Consider the following 21,552-nt stretch of genomic DNA (forward strand, 5'->3'; position numbering starts at 1 on the left):
ATAGCTTATCACATAAACATGTTACTATAACAATAATCTACAGACCTCACAAGCCTATTCTGCAAAACTTCTCCCCTATGTTCACATTTACACTGCCTTTCTCTAACTCACCACATTCTTTTAAAGCACTGTTCTCTGGAACCAGAGCATCCTTGCTAGAAGCTGTTGTAGAGCAGCTTATTTCACAATAGCTATACTGGCAGCTGCAAGTAAGATCGTGCTGTTACTCTGGCAAAATCTACCAGTAAGCTCAATAATTAAAAAGGTAGCATTTTGTTTCCCTTAGGAGTACAAGGAAGTTGTAACAATAGTGACTTAAATCAGGTGAAGTATAATTTTTGATTAAAAAATAGCTTGCTACTGTAACCTACTATCATAATTGACACCACCAATTGTGTAAGATTTCATTCAACAATATGAAAATCTGCATCTTTTTAAGTAGTGCATATGGTAGATCCAGAACACTGAAGTAACAAAGAAAATAAATGAACATACAAACAAGAACTGGGAAAGATATGATCATGTAAGCCTTGGGCTATTGACATCTCTTACCGACACAATGTTTAGGTTGAGGGAACAGTGAGGACAGGCTACTAAACACCACCTTTCTTCATTTCAGCCCTGGTAGAGTTTATGTTTGCCATATGTTCACTATCAAGCATAGGGCCAGCTAAGAGAAAGTAGCAGCAGCTTCACAATGATAGAGTACAGCTTATCTTCTCTTTAATAAAAAATGTTTAGTTTGTCTACCATTTTTATTTTAAGTATAATATTTATATAATTTTTTAATAATGCTACAGAAATTTTCAGTTGGGATTGATCAATAATCAGTTTGTACAAAAAGGGCAAAGAGATCTATACATGCATAGCTGATTTCCTAAAGAGAAACTCCATGACACCAGTTTTCATTTTGCCTTAACTTCAACAGACTAGATACACAATTGAGGATAATCCTTGCTTTCATACTAGGAGCTAAATTTATTAGGGATTGCCAATGCAACAACTGTAAATCATGAACCTCAGATCAGACTAAAAGGTCAAAATCAATTTTATCAATAAATTTAAGTGGTTCTTTTTCTTCCAATAATTCAAAATTTATTCACATTCATCCCTTTTCCTCAAATAAGTCCAAAAGAAGAAAAAAAGCCTAATGCAGCACTGCTTCCTGTCCTGTCAGAGGTAGTAGACTGCATAAGGGCTGTATAACAGGCAACCTGGGATCCTAAAGCAACTTTGCTGCCAGAAGATAAAAACTGAAGCCACCAGTAGCAAATGTGAAACGAAAACCTAGTCATGATGCACAGTGAGAGGGCAGGTTCCCTCTTAGAAATATAATGTATATTATTCAAATGTACTTCGTTGACTGCCATGCCATTTCCCATAGGAACTACATCCAAACCATAAGTATGTGTGCTAGAGGTACAGGCCAAGAGCCCACAGTAATCTCATTTAGCCCCAGCTACATTACATCACCAGACAACTCAGTAGAACATACAGAACTGAATTAACTTCATGCTGATCATTACAGCAATTAAATAGCAGTATTTACATCACATCTGTGCTCACGGCTCCGGTTCCAATTAAAATCTTCTCTAGTGCTGGGCTCCTTATCACTCCCACTCCCCTTTCCCCCAAAGACACATACACACACACTTGCTCTCTGCTTGGCCATTCACTGACTTGCTGTACATTCAAACCAATGGCACCCAACTGCCATTACAGCTGACAAGCGCTTGCCCGTATCACCAGGCAGGGCCGCTGTGTTTATTTAACCGTTACAATGGACCTGTGCCACTGCACCACACACAACTGCTATCTACAGATACCTATATGTAGACAGGAACAAATGCAATCCCTTGTTGAGTAGGCAAAACAGGATCAAGTCCAACAGCTACAATCAAGATACCAGTTGCTTAGCAGTCCCACCACTCATTGTCAGAACTCATTGATAGAAACATAGTGGACGCTGGAAGAGGCACTAGTGTCTAACCATCCCCGAGCAAGGCACAAGATAGCACTCAAAGTTATTCAACTCAAGAATCATTAACTTTCATTTGTTGAATATGCTTCTTGCAAACACACATGTCAACAACACAAAAGTTGACTAACATAGTCAGTAGGTTTTGTTTTAAGTTACCAGTGATGGAAAGCTACTGACTTCGCCCTCTTTTCATCCACCATTTTAAGTTATATTTAGACTAGTATGTTCATATTAGGAACAATGAAATCTAGAAGCCTAAATGGATTTGAATCACCCTCCACATTGATTCAATAATCAGGAGACATTAGCAGAGAATAAGGCTTCTGTTGATTTCAGTATTTTCTAGCTAGTGTTTGTCAGAATCAAGTGTATCCGTAAAAATTTATACCAGTCCACCCCAATCTTCATGTCCTTAAGTCATCAACCTCATGCTGCTTTGTATCAGCTATAAACTGAACTGCAACACAGCATTCCACAGCTCTTCTGTGAGTGGCTCCTGCTGACGTTAATTTGTGGTTTGCATCTATGAAGACCATAAGACTTGACTTATTTTTATGTTGACAGAGTCAATAAAAAGATATAACTGAATAAAGAAATTCAAGTTTTTTTGATTACAAACTATGTAACGGAAAGTAATACCTTCTCCACAAAGGCCAAGAAACATACTTGTGCTACACTGAAGACTACCCTACACTTTCATGTAACTCCTTTTATGATTTAATTCTTTTAAATAGTGGGGACGGAAAACACCAAACAAAAACAGCTTGCATATATCAACGAAAAAGTGTCATTCAATTGTGCATGCTCCCTTCCTCCAAGACTGGGAGGTGAAGAATAGACAGAGAGCTAAGGACACAGAATATTTTTCTGCTGCAGGAAAGGAGCATTTGCTTTACAAAACAATAGCAATATTTATGATTAACAGTGAAGGTAAAAAAATTTCTTAGAAAAATTTATAAGTACTTCTTAAGTCTTAGAAAACAATCTCAATGTTTTTCATGAGGACAAAAGATAAATACCAACTTAACGTAAATCCCAAGCACATAGTGAAGTAAGATTTCACTGCCTACAAATTATTACTGATACAATACAGTGCTTCAGAACTTTTGCATTTCTATGCTGTCCAAACAGGATACTAGAACAGACTGAAGACAAGTAACGAATTAACAACTAAGATAAGTTTGACAAATGTTGCCAGTATCTTCCATAGAAAAAACACAAACATCAAAGTTCTTTTGCATTGATGTCTCCCAAAACTTTATTAAGACTCAGTTGCAAAACCTGCTTGCTTTGCCTGCCTTCGTTATCTGCAGCCAGACGGTGTCACAACAGTAGGAAGGCCTGCATTCCCACAATAACATGACCCAGTTTTGGGTAGTTAGAGGTACATCAGCCAAAACCCACCTGCTGTTATCCATGTAATCCTATAATTTAACTTCAACCAAATTTTAGCAGTTCATGTATGAAGTATACTATTATTACCAACTTAAATGTTATATATTTCACAAACATTTATTCATAAAGGACTTCCTTTCATTTAACTTCCTGAAACAAAGTAATATAAAAGAGAAATGTAGACCTCACCATTTAGATATAGTAGGTAAAATGGATATATTACAATAAAGAATAATTAAATCACTAAATCTTTATATTCCTTTATAAATACATGAATATCACTGCATTATGAAGTATTTCTAAACATATAAAACATAAAAGCTCATGTCTGCTTATTTGCTTAAGGAAAATTTAAAAAATAAAACCTTATCTCATTTAAAAATGCATATGCTCAAATAATATGCCACAATATGCTTTAACTCGAAGTTATGCCAAAAAACTCAATTTAAAACCAAATAGGCAAGTGCTAAATTGTATTCATTCAAGCTTGCATATTTAAAACTGTCAGCTTCTACTGATGATACTGGGAAGGTCACACTAGACATATCTGATGGAAATCATCCTGAGAACTTCACAGTAACACCAAATATCATGGTTATTTTAGGTAACTAAGACAGCATGGGTTTTGGTGTCTTGGATGATAAAAGTAAGCTTTTGTCAGAATTTCTGACAGCACCATTACACTTACAATATTACTCTGAAAATTGATCTTATCTTGGTGACCCAGATGTTATAAACTAATTTACAAAAAAAGAGCTTACTGGCTTAGTTGGAAACCACATTTAATAATTAAACAGACTTGCTGGTATGCCTTGTGTACTTGTGACCAATTGTATTAAAAATGTTTTAAATTAAAAAGAAATCCATTAAAAATACAAGATAATTAGAGAAGTTCAAAGAGCAAATTATACCCAGCTGAGCAATTTAGCTGGAGATTTGAACTTGACTATCACTTGAATTATAATCCTTTCATTGAAGATATCATTTAATAGTAAGCCAAGATTCTAATGCAACACTGTATTTAAACAATTTCAAATTCAAGTTTAAGTTCACCTGTATCCAGCTGTCAAAATTCAATTTAATTATGAAGCATTATTCTCCATTGGGACGAAAAAGGAACTACGGCCACCAGTTTAGTAGTCTAAACTCAACGTATCCATACAGCAAATGTCTTCCATGAAATAAAGCCTCAGATTGTTTAAAGGTTACTTAGTGGTAAAAGCAGAATAAAAAAAGCCTACTACAGATTACAACCAAGCAATCATGAGCTACACATATGGAGACAGAAGTAACAGCAGTGACAATTTTGTGTACTTAATTAAACAAATTGTCACATACAGTAAACTGAGCAAGTGAAGCTGCAGATCTCCTACAACACAAAAGTCAAGTTTAATTTTTGACAGTTCTTCTTCCATAGGCAAGAACTATTCTCAGCTACGAGATGAATTCAGAGTCCGAATTTCATAACACTTTGAAGCATCTGATTTTAAACTCAAAAGCCCTTCAGCAAAGTACGTGGCAGGACAGGGAAGGATAGGAAGACAGCAAGGAGAAGAAATACAACATTAAGCAAGCTGAAATGAATGCCTTTTTTTAAAAACCTAGAAACAAAAAAAGATTGATGCTGAAATTAGGTAGTAAATAATTGTCAAGCCCTAGTATTAAAAAAGAGGCAGCAATAAAAAAAATCAGTTTAGTACCATAAACACATCTGTCAAATAACTTTTCTTAGTTCTTATCTTTTCTAATTGAGTAAAAGAAACAAAATAGAGCCCAAATTCACCTATGACATCAACAAGCAGAACTTGCTTTGTTACTTGAAATTACTTGTAAGTTGCATATGCCCACCTCGGACAGATCAATATAGCAATATCACTCAAAACACATCAGTATAAAAAGCTGTAACAAAGTAGTTATTTGGCTGTTTTCAGAGAAGATTGTTTTAGACCAATTCTATCACAGCTTACATCTAAAGCAAAAAAAGTATTGCTATGGAAGTTATACCTGAAGCACAAATTAAGCAGCAAAAGACATTAGTATGGCTTAAACAGATTCAGTTAAAGAAACTCCTAAGGCCAGAAGCCATCATGACACATTAATTTTAAATTTCTCCCTTCTTCTGCAACTCGAATTCCTGAAAATCCTACAGGAAAAATCTTAACTCTGTCTAATAATGTTATACTTTAAGCTGCTGTCAATGTTCTGTTTGATTTACAGCTTCACATCCACCTCCAATAAACAAACTAAAGTTCAAGCTTCCCCAATATCATTTTGCCTGGAAACAAACTCGATTCATACAGTCCTCCAAAAAAAAAAATGACTTGGTGTTCTGTATAAACCAAGAAGATATCTTAACAGAAAACACATATGCCTAGTATCATGAAACTGACTAAAAGGAAGACAAAAAGTGCAATATCTGATTATTACATTAAGTAGAACTGGAAACATTAGGAGGAATGTCGGTACTTACTGTGCCTGGCTCTCTGTCTGCTCCCGCAGTAACCAAGAAACGCACAGACATGCCCGTTCAGACACAGAGGCAAGAACAGAAATAAAAAAGGGGGGAAAAAAAATTAGAACACAAGCCACGAACAGTTTTTAAATGGCTTTTATTTATATAAGTCATTGCACATCCTAATACAGTGATTTCCTGAAAATTACAGTATTTTGTAAACATGATTTACAGTTTAACCATACACAAAGCCTAGTTTTACTTCATGACAGAATAAATTATTTTCTTTTCAAAAATTAGCCAAGTGCAATTTTGCCCAATATTTAATTGCGTACTAGAATTTAAGCCTACAAAACTAAAATAACAGATGCAATTATCTAAATCTTTTGTTTGAACACATTCACTTCAAAATTTAACTTCTCATTCTCCCTACCTTCCCACCCACCCATTTAACAAGTTACTTTCTTTGAAAAAATTATCCATTATGCAGTTTAACAGTTTTCCACAATATGGTGCAGGCCACTGGTGTTACAACTAAGCATTTACCAGGATGTCAAAATGCCCTGCAAACTACAGAGCAGATGACACCTAGCGATCCCCTTTTAAAATACTGAAAAATTCCAAGCTGAATTTTGCTTCAGTGGTATATATGCAGACATTTTTAAATTTCCCAACAGGGTTTTTTTTTTTTTCTCATTCTATATAACTTGAATTCTTTAGAGATGCATATAGTTTGCAGCAATGTGCAAATTTGACAATGTCCTAATCAGGCCTGCCATGCCTCTCACCTCTGTGGTGTTCTGCATCGTGATGCTTCTTGTCATCTTTTATTGCCAAGTGAGACTGCCCACCCAAAGCACTAGAAAGGGCAAGAAGGCCAGCACTGCTTCCGAGTGGAGGGATTCCTGGAGGCTGAAGTCCTGATGGATGTGGTGTTAGAGGCACTGGAGGTCCATGGCCATGGGAGAGATGTTGAGCCTGCAACTGCTGCTGCTGTTCCCAGTGGTGTATCACCATCCCCAGAAGAACACCACATAGCACATAGTTTGGGAAGGAGAAGGGAGAAGTTTGGTTAATTATTAGGAATCAACAGTGGATTTTTTAATTTGTTTGTCTGTTTTAAATCTAGCCTCTCCTTTTTGTCCCACCACACGTACATACTACATTATAGCACACAGTGGGTGGACAGCTCTGCTCACATCCCATAAACCAAAAAAGGCTAGCTAGATACCTGTTCTTCAGCCCGAGGAATAAGTTCAGCTGCTGTAGGTTATTTTGGGCAGCTATTGCCTGCCACAGCATCACCAGTGACAAACAAACAGCAGCAGCGGAAGGCCTGAATACACTTTCCTTTCTGTAGAAAGGAACATCACTGCTCTGGGAAAACAAAAGAAGTTTCACTGGCAAGACTGATTTTAACTCACATCCCCAATTTGGAAATAGCAAATAGGCTTCTATTTTGAATACTAAAAAACCTAAAACATGCTCATCAATTTCATATTTAGTGTAGTTAAATTCATATTATGTTCTAGCCAAGCTTTTGAAAAAACAAATTATTCATGAACCAACACTGTATTTAAGAACCAACCTTGAGCTTAAAATCCAGGTATTCCAGGTAGCAACAATAAAGTCATAGAATTTCCAACAAGAAATGTGGTTTTAATGAACTAAAATACCTCCATCTGTTTCAAAAGCAGCTTGCAGGATCAGTATCATAATGAGTGGACATAGAATCCTGTAACCTATCAGGCAAAATAACCCGTGCGCCATTTTAGAAAGAGAGTACTTATAATGGAACAACTTCCCCATAGTTAAATATTAAGATATTTTCTAGTTAAAGCTGTTAGGGTTTTACTAATATTTTCCAACTTCAGCTAACCATTTAATTTGTCCAAAATGCCTAGCACAGATTCAGAAAACAAAGCTTCAAAACTGCATTTAGCTTAGTCATACCTCCCCTTTAGTCTGCTACAGGTAAACAGATTTCCTGCTTCTTTCCTGCTGCCTTGTGCCTGGCCATTTGAACAGAAGACAGTAGAAACCTCTCCACCTTGGCCACACTCCGACATCCCTCTGCTGAAGTTACATACCATGAAAATAAGCTAGAGTACCACCCAACTCATGGGAGCAAAGAGAAGACAGATAAGCAAACGTCTGAACAGGATGAGCTCAAATAGACGTGAGAGTTTGACCTGGTGAATGCTAGTGTCCTGTATGAGCAGGCAAAATGGTTACAGTACTGTTGACAGCTACTGAACTCACAATACTTCACAAGTTACACCAAAATAACTCAACTCCAAATAACCCAAAAATATTTTATCTGCTTCCATAGGTCCCAAGACTCTTCAAGACAAACTGTCAACAGCACCTGCATAACATCTACTGCCATATGAATGACTTCATTTATTACTATTTAGATAACTACTGTGTTCCTACACTTTTATTTCTCATAATCATATTCCAAGACATGCCTTGAGCTGTTTATAAACTTATGTAGACACAAGCAACTGACACTGAAGAACTCTGCACTGGGCCTGCTAAAGTTTCACTTTTCTGCTGTAATCCAGCCATCATTTACTTATTTCTTATATACAAGACAAGTCTTAAAATCTACCACAATCCCCTTAGTCAATTCTATAAAGCCACAAGTTTACCAAATCTTTCTCACACCATGTGAATTTCTTTTCACATGCTGCATAAAAAGCCTTGCTAGTCTGCACTCTAATACGTACACCTGATCACTATCCTTGTCAACTTTTCAGTATGTTTAAAAGGAAAGGCAAGAGGGATAGCTCTTATCTTTCTATTTTAATGTGTTTACAACAACCCAAAAAAGTAACATTTTAAAGGAAGTATTAAGAATTATATATTTGAAGTAGTTGAAGCAGTAGACCACCTTCTACAATCAAGCTGCTACTGCTAGTGAATCTTCAATTAACTGAAGAAGTATGAGTAAAGAGCACTGACAGGGTTTTGGGGTTTTTTTTGGGTTTTGATACAGCCTCTGAAGAGCGAGAGGACATCTTCCTTCTCACATACTTTATCAAGACTTCAGTAGTTTCCAGCGTGTTTTCTCAAATCAGGAGGTAACATGTTTTTGGCAGGCTCTCAGAGATGGTATCTTAGTTGCTCCCTTCCTTGTTGACCACTTAAGCCAGGTCAGTCATCTGCACTCTAGCCATGAGACAACTGCATCAGCAGTACTGTACTGCATTCATGGCATTGGTCCTACTTGTCCCCAGCTGCACTATCACACTGGATTATCTAGTTGTGGTGTGCAATTGACTAAGAACAAAGAGTTATTTATCCCTTCCAAATTGGTTTCGTGGAGAAAAGCCTCTTCCTTCCTCCAACAGTGAGTTCAAATTAGTTTCTTTTGCTGTGTGGGCATGGGAAGGTCAAAACAGGGAAATGATGTTAAATTGTTTCCATTCTTGTCCCTATCCCTTCAGGAAGCCTGTGAATATTCCCTTTATTCATGCCTCTCTTGGTTTAATTAGCAAACAAATTAACTCATGTGATTTCAGGAAACACAGGTTAACATTTTTAGAAATCAAACTGTTAGGGACACATTACCTACAATTTCCCTGTCTCTGCTTTGTAGCCTACACACAGGGTATTACAAAAGTCCTAGAAATGAGGAACAGATTAATGCCCTCTGACAGGTTCTCAAGCTAAAAGCATGTGACGAGAAGGGCTGTGTCCCGTTTCTCTGATGGGACTGCATACGAATGGTGGACAGCAATGCTCACCGTAAGGTGTAGAAGGAGATATGAGAGCAATTAAGTGGAAATGCATCACTCTGCATAGTATCTTAGCAGCATTGCAAAATGGTTACTGAGAGTAGCAGAGGAAAATGGTACCCAAAGATACTTAAATATTCAACTACATTAAACAGACTTAAGACTGAAAACCTGATGATGGTCTTTTAAGCCAAAGGTATATTGTGATGTAATATTTATTATCTTAGGCCCACTGCTATTTATGACTGAAATATATTGCTTTATTGGTTTTATGTTACCTATTCATAATAGGTCTAAAATTCTCCCTTACACATAAAGATGATCCTTTCCAGAAGTTCATGCTGTTATGTAAAAAACTTGAATCGTTAGAAGTATATTGTATTCTCTTCCTAGAAGGGGGAAAAAGTAATATGTGTTGCACACAAAGGAAGAAACCAAAGACCAGGGAGATGGATAACAGCAGCATTCACCTGATGTATTTAGTAACTAGACATTTGCCATAGCAGATCCTAAAAACAATTATGTTATGCATATAATCACTTTCCTATCACTTCAAAGACACTAATGCTGCTCTGTCACCTTTTAAGAGCTTAGCAGCAGCGAGATATAAAAAGGAGTAAGTTGGCAGCAGTATCATGGTCTACTAGGCATGTTCATTAGCAGTTAATTAAAAACTAGACACCTGCCATAAGAAATGTGCTCAAAAAAGGATGAGTAACAGGTCTGTCTTACTACCAATTATTATCATCACTTGCAGAGCAAAGGCTGTGTCCACTTTCAGAGGGAAGTGGGAAGGTAGAGTGCAATGATGCATACATAAGTGACTGTGCTGAGATAATTAGCCATAGCAGCGATTTTAAAAGCATCAGTAGTTCACCTACCATTTTGTTACAAAAACAGAAGTTTTTCACATTTGCAAAGGGAGAAAAGGAACAGCAAATTCAGCTTACTCTACTGTTTAGATATAGGTTTTATTGCCTTTTTTTCTCAGTATCCCCTTAACCAGACTGCAAAGATCCAAGAATCACTGCACTTGCTTCTCTGAGCAAGCACCTCCTAACCATTTTAAAAGCAGTACAGTTTTTCACCCCCAACATCCTAGCCAAGTTCCAGCTATAAAGAGCATTTTAACTAATACTTAAAATTTGAAAAAAATTTTCAATCTCTGTGAGAGACTTCCTGAGACAGAGTTACTAAGTCTTTGTGAAACAGGTTTCCTAAACCTAAACAATGACGTCTCCTTTACGCTTCTTGCTTATCAAGCTACAGCATGAGCACCTACAACCCCACTTCCCACCTTAAAGTACCTCTATGAGGTCACAGACACCTAAGGCGTACTACAATAGCTGCTTTCTCTTGTCCTCTATTAAATAAACACCTAAAAGTAGAAAAAGTTTTCAAAAACCTTATCAGCACTAGTACCAGTAATACTATCAACAGATTCCCCCAAGCTCCACAGAGGTGTTCTGAAAAAATGTCTGTCAGGCACAAAAGTCATTTAGAGACCTAAAATGTAAAGGGCACTATTTCATGTCAACTTCTGTAAAACGGAAGAAATGTAATTTTGTTAAAACTCAAGCGGGCAAAAAGATATCAGAGAAAAACATGTATTACTGTGTTCAATTTCATTGCCATATTCTCTCCCTTTCCAAAGGGAAATCTTCAGGTTTTTTTATTTGCTTGCTTAAGTAGTAGAAAGAAGTGAGAGCCTGTATCAAAAGTCTATGGCCAACAAACATAAGAGGGCCACTGCCTGAGCGCATACAGCTAGCTAACCAAGCCATAACCTTCTCCTTCACTGTTTAGAAATATTCTCAAAATGAACATTGCAAATGTTTCCTTTTTTGGAAGATTACAACTCAAGTTGTGCTCCTGTCAGATCCAGCCTTCCTCCCAATTCTAAAAAAAAAAATCCAAAACCCTGCATACGCCACCCATGCTGCCAACAGTCGCATTTAGCAGGAGTAAAATCATTAGACAGTCTAAGCCATTAATTGCTACTTGCATTTAAGTTCCTGTAGGTGCTTTAAAGACAGTATTTCAGCTACAGGGAAGAACATATTGCAGTATGACAAACAACTTCCCTTAATAATATAGCCACATTTTTCTACAATGGAGTGAGTGCAACAGTGGATAAGGGAAGAGCTACAGGTATCATCTACCCAGATTTCTGGAAGCCATTTGATACAGTCCCTCACAACATTCTTGCCATTCAGTTGGACAGCTATGGTGTTGATGGATGGATTGGATTGTTAGATGGATGGATGGATTGTTAGATGGATGGATGGATTGTTAGATGGATGGATGGATTGTTAGATGGATGGATGGATTGTTAGATGGATGGATGGATTGTTAGATGGATGGATGGATTGTTAGATGGATGGATGGATTGTTAGATGGATGGATGGATTGTTAGATGGATGGATGGATTGTTAGATGAATGAGGTCACAGCTTTCTCGCCTGTCCTCATATGTGAGATGTTCCAGTCCGTTAAACATCTTTGTGGCCCATCATTGGATGGCCCAATCACAGGGCAAGAGGCAATGGACACAGACTAAAGCATGGGAGGTTCCTTCTGAACAACAGAAAACACTTTTCACTGTGATGGTGACTAAACACTGACACAGGATGCCCAGGGAAGTTGTGGATTCGCCATCCTCGGAGATACTCAAAAGCGATACGGACATGGTACTGCACAGTTGGCTCTAGGTGGTCCTGCTTGAGCAGGGGGGTAGACCAGATGCCCTCCACAGGTCACTCCTAACCTCCAGCATTCTGTGATTCTGCAATTGTTATTGCTTACTATTTTCTCCCTGTTTAAACATGTTTTAGGAAAAATGAGAGTCAGCTGATATTATCATTGATTAATTTTCTAACTAATTCCTTCGAAACATCTGTGTTTATTTTGGTTCATTTGGTTCCCTTCTTCTAAAAGCTCAGATTTTGTTCTGACAGATAGGAAGCTACACTATACCACAGTAAACAGTCTTAAAGTGCCCACCACTGCATACCTAGCTAGTGAGCTGAATGAAGCCTTTATAGTTTTGTAGAAGTTATTTGAAAACTATACATTAGTGAACAAGCCATGGTGCCCTGGGTGCAGGAAGAAAATGTCCCTTCAGAAGAAAGAAACAGTGTCTTCAGCAAGCCTCTTCCACCTATAAACCATGTGAAATGTCATCGTGCTACAGAGATGTAAGTCCACAGAAGGACGGCTATCCAAAGCCACATATTTCATGCATATAAAATTTGTGTGGCAGTAGCGTAATTATTTAAAGACCCAACTGTCTCACAGCAAAAATCCTGCTCCTTTTTCATGCTTTATTACAGAAGATGCATAGGATAGCATCTACGGGCCTTACTATTTTCCACTCCCTCAAAAAAAAAAAAAAACCCAACAAAAACAAAACCAAACCTTTCACTATGTAGAGAATTTATGTCAAAAAGCAAATATCACAGTCAGAAAGAAGATGGAAAAAGTCATCTTGTTTGTTCTTTGTTATTATTTTCTACTACGGGAATCAGTTTCAAACTAATGTTAAATTTCTGAACAGAAGGCTCGACGTTTTTCACAGTTCCTGTTTCCACTTGTTCAAACAACACAAACCACACTAATAAATCTCAATTGCACATCATCGTTTTGAAGCAGCAAGGGGTTGCACAAATTGCCTCACATAAACCAGAAAATTGATGCTATACCAGGATAAAGGCAGCTTCTCACACACATACAATCCCTAAGCAGTCCTTTTCTCACAAATTAACTTCATCTCTAAGGTAACTGAAATAAGGCTGAGAAGTTGTATTTCACGGCTTCAGCGATACAGTGATACGAACAATAATGAACTATGCCCTCCTGCCACTTCACCTACTAAAAACCAAATCAGATACAAGACCCTCAGCATGTCCAAAGTACCCCATGAAGAACCCTACTGCAAAAGAACATGAAGTTTATGGATGGCAATTAGTCTTTTATCTGTTTTACTTTAACCCCTTTCCTACTTGGTCACTTAATTCTTTCCTCCCTGTGCTATTTCCCTGCTTTTCAGAATTCACTTTCAGTCCTCTGCTATGGGTTCCTCCTTTAGGAATCAAGTCTTGTCTCCTCTTTGTTCTTCAGAAAACTCAAAATAGAAAAAGCAATGCTTATTTCAACTGGTTCATGAAGATTAAAAAGACCACTTCATGCTCTGGTGCTCTCACAACACTTTTAACACATACCTGTTACACTGTAAAATGCATTTCTTCTACAGATATATGCTACCCAGTTTTGCCACAGAACACTAAACCTTGCCAGCACTAGAGTCTGGTGTTTCTTTTTTTTTTCGTCCTTGCACTAGAGATTAAACTCCATTCTTTAATCTTGCTAAAGTAAGGAAAGTTAGCATAAACACGAGTATAATTCCCCATATACTTACTTGGTAAGACTAAAAGTTCTTTATCTGAAGAAAGAAAATAAAAGCTAGTTGCAGTCATGAAGCTACCACACTAACTTCTCTGAAACAAAAATATGTGTTTATTGATCAGTAGTGTAGTTCAAGAGAAAAATGATTCCACAGAAAAATTACAACACAAGAAGAGAACACAGATTCTAATGTGGGCCAGCAAACCTGGTGTACATGGGTCACCTTCAAAGACCCCAGAGAAGGCAACTCAGCCAACAAGGGTCAAAGCAGTTATACCAAAGCCTGCATCTACCTAGCAAAACTTTAAACTGAACTTTTCATTACTACAAGAGGAAAGTTTTTTTGACAGCTCCTTAAATCCTTATGTAAGACATACAAATACTAGATATATTCTTGAGCTTGTATTTTAGAATACGTTCTGTATTTAATGAGGATTTTTCTTAAATAAGGAAAATTAAGGCTTTCAACACGAGAAAAGCTTGGGTTGCTATCAATTTGAATTACATAGCCAGTACCAGCCTACCTACAAGTATACACACAGTACTTTTGCTGAATCACAAGATCCCGGTTTTAAAATTTTAATACTGTAGTTAGCTTTACACCTATAGAGCTGAGAAACAGGTCTTCAATGCTCCCCAATACAATGCAAACAGATAATATAAAAATAATTTCCAAAGGTAGATTATTAACCATTGATTAGTTCCTACATTATAGATCGCAGACATATAGACTGCAAGGGAGAAAGAAGCACTCTGTCTTTTCCTTAGCACTATGCGGAGAAGCAACTCTAACCTTTGCTGTGCCTTTCTGTCTCACTTTAAACAGCTAGGTTTCTCTGTCCTTCCTTCAAGCATTTGGGAGGGCAAATTAGAAAGATAAAGAGATATTACACTTCAGGGCTCTTCAAAAAAGATTCACTCTTGTAAACATTAATGACAGTTGTGGGTGACCCCACCCAAATGAGTTGTCACCACACCCAGTGTATGCGCACGTCAGCTGATTTTCCGTTAAAGTGATCAGCAATTAACTGTTTAACAAAATTTTAGTGATAATTGTTAAATGGCAAGATTTTTAACATCCCATTGATATAGAGGGAATAATTATATAGTACTGCCAGCATGACTGGCACTTTCACAAGAGCAGATCTGCACTAGCAGCCTAGCTACATTGTGGAGTCTGTGGATCATCCCATGCAGGCAGAGCCCTGCAGGAAGGACGCAGAATATTGCCAGCAGATGGAATTCTTCCAGTTCAGCAACATCTTCTCCCCAAGGTGCATTATCACTCCACTGGTGTAGCTGCAGCCACATAAGGGCTTTTGCCAACAAAAAAGGGTTTTCTTCCCTCCTCCATGCTTTTAGGCACTGTAAGTCCATCTAAAACTTAGTAGCTTGTACCAAGTGCAGACCCACTGAGGCATGGCTACTGCTTGTATCAGCAACTATTCTGACAACACAACAAGCAGCCCATGAACTAAAGAAGCCCTTTTGCTAGCATAACCTTATATGTAGATATACACACATAAAACATTTTATAATTCATATATACACAATAATATATTTTTATATCTTAATATATCATTAATATATTGTTATACACTACATATACTATATGTTATATATTATACCTACCGTCCTGTATATATTACATATATATTGATTGTTTTTACTTTTATATACAAATATAACATTTCTTCCATGTGTTTCTATATATAAACTTTTTCATTGATAGCTGTTCTTTTACAATACGTATTACAGGGCTGGCTTCAGAACAATTCCTGTCTCAAACAGTTTATAGCAAACAAAGGAAATAGAAACAAGTCCGAAGAGCAAGTTCTAAGGGTCCTTGTACTAATAATGGTTTGGGGTTTTTTTTTTCTTACATTAAATAATGTTGTGGGGTTTTAAAATAAGGGATGAGCTGCAAAGTTGAAGTCACATTAAGGAAAAACTCTGCAACAGCAGAAGAACCAAAGAGGCCTTTATAAAGGACAGATGCCACAGGGCAGGAGGGAGTGGAGGGCTAGAGAACAAATAAAGAACAGAAAAAATTATCCTTGTGCAGAAAAACACATCTTCACCAAAGGACTTCCCAAGACTTTAAAGGAAAAGTAACTAATTCAAACTCAGATTCTAAAAACCACATAAGTCACCCTTATATTCTCTTGGTCCAGACAAGACAAGGGCTGCTTCTCTGAAACCAGTTACATTCTTCTGATCACTGTCAGTGTAAGCCAGTTTGAGAACAAAACTTTTCTTTAATTTTAGACAAGCATATATTGCTTTCTCTGAAGACTTAGATGCAAGCCTTAAGTCTCTAGAATGAAGCTGTCAGCACTCATTGCTTCTGGTTTGCAGAAACTGCCAGCTCATTTTTTTTTTCTGGGACAGCCATAAATTCCTGCTATTACTCACCTTCTAACCTCAAATCTATTTATTTGCCTTTTTAGCTACCATTAGCATGCCACTACCATCCAACAACACTTCAAAAGCATGTTCCTGTTACCACAGAAGCCAAAACAACTAGTTCAAGCATGCACAAATTTGGGAATGACTTAAAGATATTACTCTAGGGGGCTTTATTACTGATGTATGACTATCTAAAAAAGTATGTTTTCCTCCCAGACTCTTCTAGTCTCCAGAAATTTAAATCTTGCCAAACATGAAAATAGTAATGATGGAGTAGAAAGGCTTTTTGGTAAATTAAAATTCTGCAGTTAAATATAATATTTTAAATTATACTCACTCTTTTTTCCCCAGCTACTACTAACTAGAAAAACATTTCACGGATATCAAAGAATGAATAATATGACACAGCATGAGAAAAGCATTACCTTGATTTTTATTTACTGTTCCAAGCCACAGACCAGATTCTTGGAAATTTCCTATACATTCTGTAACAACCTCCAGCTACCAAATGACAATCACTTCTGAACAAGCATTTGAACAATCCATTTTTGCTAATCCTTGCTTTTACTACCTCAATACTACTGCTTGTAAGTATCCGATTTAAAGAGCTACAGATAGCCAGCAACTTTAAAGTTAGCGCTAGATGTTCTCAGGAAATAAGTGTTACATAAGACAGCAACCTTGGTAGTTCAGCAGTACGCTGAAAAAAAGAAAAAATAATGCAGTTACCATATACCAGGAATCCTGCAGTTGATACAAGCTCCTCAGCATATTGAAGAGTTACAGCAAACTGCTGTAAAAATTACATCTTTGCCTTGCCTTCAGTATTTCCTAAAGTTACCTTAAATGCATATGCTAGCCTTGCTCTGTGCAAGAACAGGAAACCAAGCTTCTCTTCCTTCTCTTCCAGTCCTCCCTCATAGCCTCCTATTCTCAACAGTTTGCCTCGCTCTTCCCCCATGAAAAACAGTGGCTTGCTGTTTTATTGCACATTTCCAGTGTTTAATAGTTACTGTACTTGCGACCCCCTGCATCTTCCTCTGTATCTATCTCTCTGCACTTTCCTACTTCCATCTTTGTCACAGTCACCTAGGTACAAGTATATTTTAATAGTCTGTGCAGTCCACACACCTCCCATCAGCATGCTGACAGTTCACCTCAGTGTATCAGTGTTTGCTTCTCAAAAATAGACCTCAGCTCCTTTCAGAGCAGTTCAGCTTCCAGCCCTACATCATTCAACGTGTAAACTCCCAAGACCATCCTCTATTCCTACTCATGTTGCAGGACAAGTCCATGACCATGTTTTGTTTCATCCTTACTCAACTGACTTCTTCACATTTGATTTCACTTCATGTGTAGTCATAGCTGAGTTTCTCTTTTGTCTGGGCTAACCAATTCATTCTTCCTCCTCCAAACCTACCATATGTCAGACTTCTTTCAAGAGAAGCACTGAAGGTCATATCACACTTTTATCTCAGTTTATTGACTTTTCACCTACTCCAATTCCCCCACTTGTCTCACATCAAGTACGAATGCAAAGCAGACATTTGTAAGAGAGAATAAGGCATGCTCATCTCTTCAGTTTGACGTCTTTTACTTCCTTGTAACTTAGGGGAAAAGTGGATAATATTCACAAAAACTATCTTCAAACATGAAAAGCTATTCTGCCTGCATATGCTTTAATCAAGACAGGTGCTTTGAATCACTCTCTAAAGGAAGTAATTCTTTCCTCTGGGATTAAATAACCTACCCTTCTGTGACAACAACTTACATACATATATATATGAATACATATATATACATAGACACTCCTCTGCCTCAGTCACCTCCAAAAGCAGGCCCATCTTCTAACCCCTATTTTGTCTTTGCAGTAGCTCTTCCATATCCTCTTTAACAAACCTCACTGACCACACTTTCTGTAAATCCTTGCCTTGAACTGTACTATTCCAGCACTTGGCCCAACTTTAGCCCTTTCCATTCCACTGAAGCTATTCCTTCCAATCTGTTTAACAGAACCATTTGGAGCCAAGTTCACAAAAAGAAGGAATCGTTTTTTCTAGCATATCAATCTGCTCTGCTTCTATTACCTAACCATTCCTGAAACCACATCGTTCATAGATTTTTCAGTTCTTCTGTTTACTATTGCCACATGCACAGTTTCTTCTAATCTTACCAGTCCCCCCTGCACCTCTCTCCTGCTGCAAGACAGACCAACTTACAACCCTACACCATTCAACATGTACATCCCATACCTTCAACATCAGTAGACAGTAATGAAGCAAGTGGTACCAGCTCACTGTTGATACCTCACATTCTCATCTCATCAGAAGCTACCTTCTTTCTGCACTCGCAGTTGCAGCTGCATATCTTCAGCTTTTAGCTCTAGCTAACCACATTTTTTTCCAAACATCTTCCTTTCACTCCTTTCTTGAAACATGTTTAGCATCACAAATGTGGAACCATATACTTTGTTTCACCTTTGACTTGTAGCTTAGATGTTAGACCTAGATGAGAGCACCACTTAAGATCTTTTGGTTTTCATTTTGGACAAGATCCAAGATGCAGATTTTTCTATCTACCCACACATGAAACCTTGCAAGATAAGGGCCTGCAACTCAATTACATTTGACTTTTGGATGCAATTTTTGTCTCTTCAGAATGACTGAAAATATCTTGTTCTCCAGGAAATCATGGTCTTGTTTAGACACTACCCTCCTCCATATTGCTGCTCCAAGGTTCTTCATTTCCCCATCAGACCAAGTGCACATGTCAAGTAAAAGACAAGTTTGGTTAACACTATCTATTTATTCACATTTTACACACCTTCTCTGAGGTTTTCTGTTTTTAGTAGGACAAACTACCAATACATATCATAATGCTTTCTTATTTTTCCTCAAAACTTGGTACCACTAGCAATAACAATCTGAGCATTGTTTGAGGACTGGTATTTTGAAAATACCAATCGTCATGCTGACAAATACCTACTTCCTTTGCTACCTATTTTAAACCTAGTTTACAAGTCTGGAGCTTTTCTATTCAAAAAGCACCTAACATGACAGAATCAGAATCCTAGCAAGTAATTAAGGTATCTATGTATTTTTTGAAGAAAAATATAGAGAATAAGCCAGGATGTTGCCACATAATAGAGTTCTTATTGCCAAAGTTCTGTAATTTAGACTTGTGGCTAGCTAGTTTATGTTAAAAGTGAGGACGTAGCATCTTGTGCTCACTAGATCTCATTTTATTTAATTTAAAAGAACTAGACAATTTTCCCTCCCTCAGCACATAATGCAGATCATGGCTCAGGAGGATAAAAAGTAATGCTACAGCTGCTTAGCTCTTCCCTTGCACTAAGTTCTGCATTCATTTCTGCTCTAGTCTGTATTTCTATTTCATAATGAAACATACAGCCTAGTTATTTATAGGCTTTTTAAGGATTAACTACATACTCATAAGAATAAACCCTCAAGAGGTTAACCTCATCCTCTTAAACTTCACACACTACAATCCCAGAGATAGCTAGTAACCACAGCCAAGGGAGAAAAAAAAATAATCCCACATTTTGCTAATCCTTTAGCCAATCACCTCATGCAACAGTGGAGAGGCCTCTCAGAGGCCTACAACTCAATCTGTCTCAAAAGCACTGTCAATCCAAAAGATACATATTTCACAGAACCATTAGCAACTCACCTCAAAAGACAAAATAAGATATACCTGGCATTGAAATCATGCATCTAAAATGCAATGCTAAAGAAGATTCCAGTTTGCTGCTTATATTCTCCACTCATATATTTGCATATTCTACGCATAAAATTACCTAGTTTATTAATTTGAAAGTAAATCTAATGATTTTTGCACTGGTTACAGCTAGGTAGATCAATTTAACTGTCCCTTATACTTCCTAGCATGAACTTTGAGTACCTTTGACTTTCCAGTCAGACCATCTCTCAAAACCCAAACAAAACCCTTCAAGTTAAACCATGATAATCTACCTAATTCTTTCATACCACAATCTGGATGCTTCCTTAACCCCAAACGTGGACACTGCCTGCAGCTGCAGCAGTGCCAAGGAGTGAATGGGTGCACTTATCTTGTAACTCAAAGGGTTCTGGTTTGTTTGTGATTTATCTAGCAAAATTGCTACTTCATTCAACCTTAATATAACAAATATGAAATTGTGCCATTTAAAAAAATTGGCAAGGAAGTTGTTTAGCCACACTGCTACCCCATGGCTGGAAGTTAAAGCCTCAGGGACGTGCAGGAAAAGTATAAAGACAGAGTATGACTGTTAGTAATCAAATTCATTCCTGAAGCAAGATTTTTAATCAACACTGAAGATTAGCACTGCTTATAAGCTCACCGAGTCCAACTACATTACTTTTTAAAAAAAAAAAGTATCAATTCATTCATTCTCTTCTGTACAAGCTTAATATACCAATCCCAAAGCCTGACTTTTGACTCCGTAGGTAAATCCTCTGAAAAATCTCAGTCCTGTGGAACTACAAGTTCCTATCCTCACAGTCTGTCCTCTAATAGGCTTCCAGATTTTCAACTGGAAATAAAAAAGTATAAAATACAAGAAGATTTTGAACTATCTTTATTTCAAAAAGTTCTTCCCACTCATTAAAGGCTTTGTTCCCTTCCACAATTCACACATGGCCCAGCAGAAACTCTTGAATCATCTAGTGTCAGGAAACAATGCCCCGTAAAGAGAGAAAGGAAGGACAGCAAAAAAAGTCAAACCACAACAAAAATGAATATTTTTATGTAATCAAGAGAAACTAGGCAAGTGAACATCAGCTAGGAAAAAAAACCAAAACCAAAACCAAACCCTCCTCCTATATTCAAAATTTATTGTACATTAGTATCCTCAGTAGTATGACACTAGAGGTTACTTGATTGCATCTTCTACTGTTACAGATTGCCCCAGCCTATTTGCATTCTCAAAAGAAGTTTCATGATCTTTCATGCTTATAATAGATGTCTAAACTGTTAAACTGCTATTTCTTTTCTTATCTTGAAAGACACTGCACTTTAACAGCATGGCCCTTCCATTGTTCTTTACACTAAGTTGGGTCCCTGAACAATACTGGCAGCTGCTATCAAACTGGGCCATGCTCACTCTCAGTGCAGCTGCTGCTTGTAGGAACAGACAGGCTTCTGATGTGT

The 21,552-nt window shown here is 37.4% G+C and overlaps 1 protein-coding gene across 11 annotated transcripts in view; it reads right to left on the minus strand.

The window, feature by feature from the left end:
* LOC104351430 (transducin-like enhancer protein 1) overlaps positions 1-21,552 on the minus strand; it is a 71,340-nt gene that overhangs the window by 25,218 nt on the left and 24,570 nt on the right. For 6 of the 11 annotated variants that reach the window (XM_086479305.1, XM_086479302.1, XM_086479299.1 and 3 more), the window contains exon 7: positions 6,601-6,821. In XM_086479305.1, coding sequence (XP_086335431.1) covers positions 6,601-6,821 — 221 coding nt within the window. Of the gene's footprint in view, positions 1-5,846; positions 5,864-6,600; positions 6,822-21,552 lie in introns of all 11 variants that reach the window. The other 5 variants (XM_086479306.1, XM_086479303.1, XM_086479298.1 and 2 more) reach the window with 3 other exon arrangements.

Source organism: Leptosomus discolor, chromosome Z (assembly GCF_034619465.1).
Source record: "Leptosomus discolor isolate bLepDis1 chromosome Z, bLepDis1.hap2, whole genome shotgun sequence".
Classification (NCBI taxonomy): Eukaryota; Metazoa; Chordata; class Aves; order Leptosomiformes; family Leptosomidae; genus Leptosomus; species Leptosomus discolor.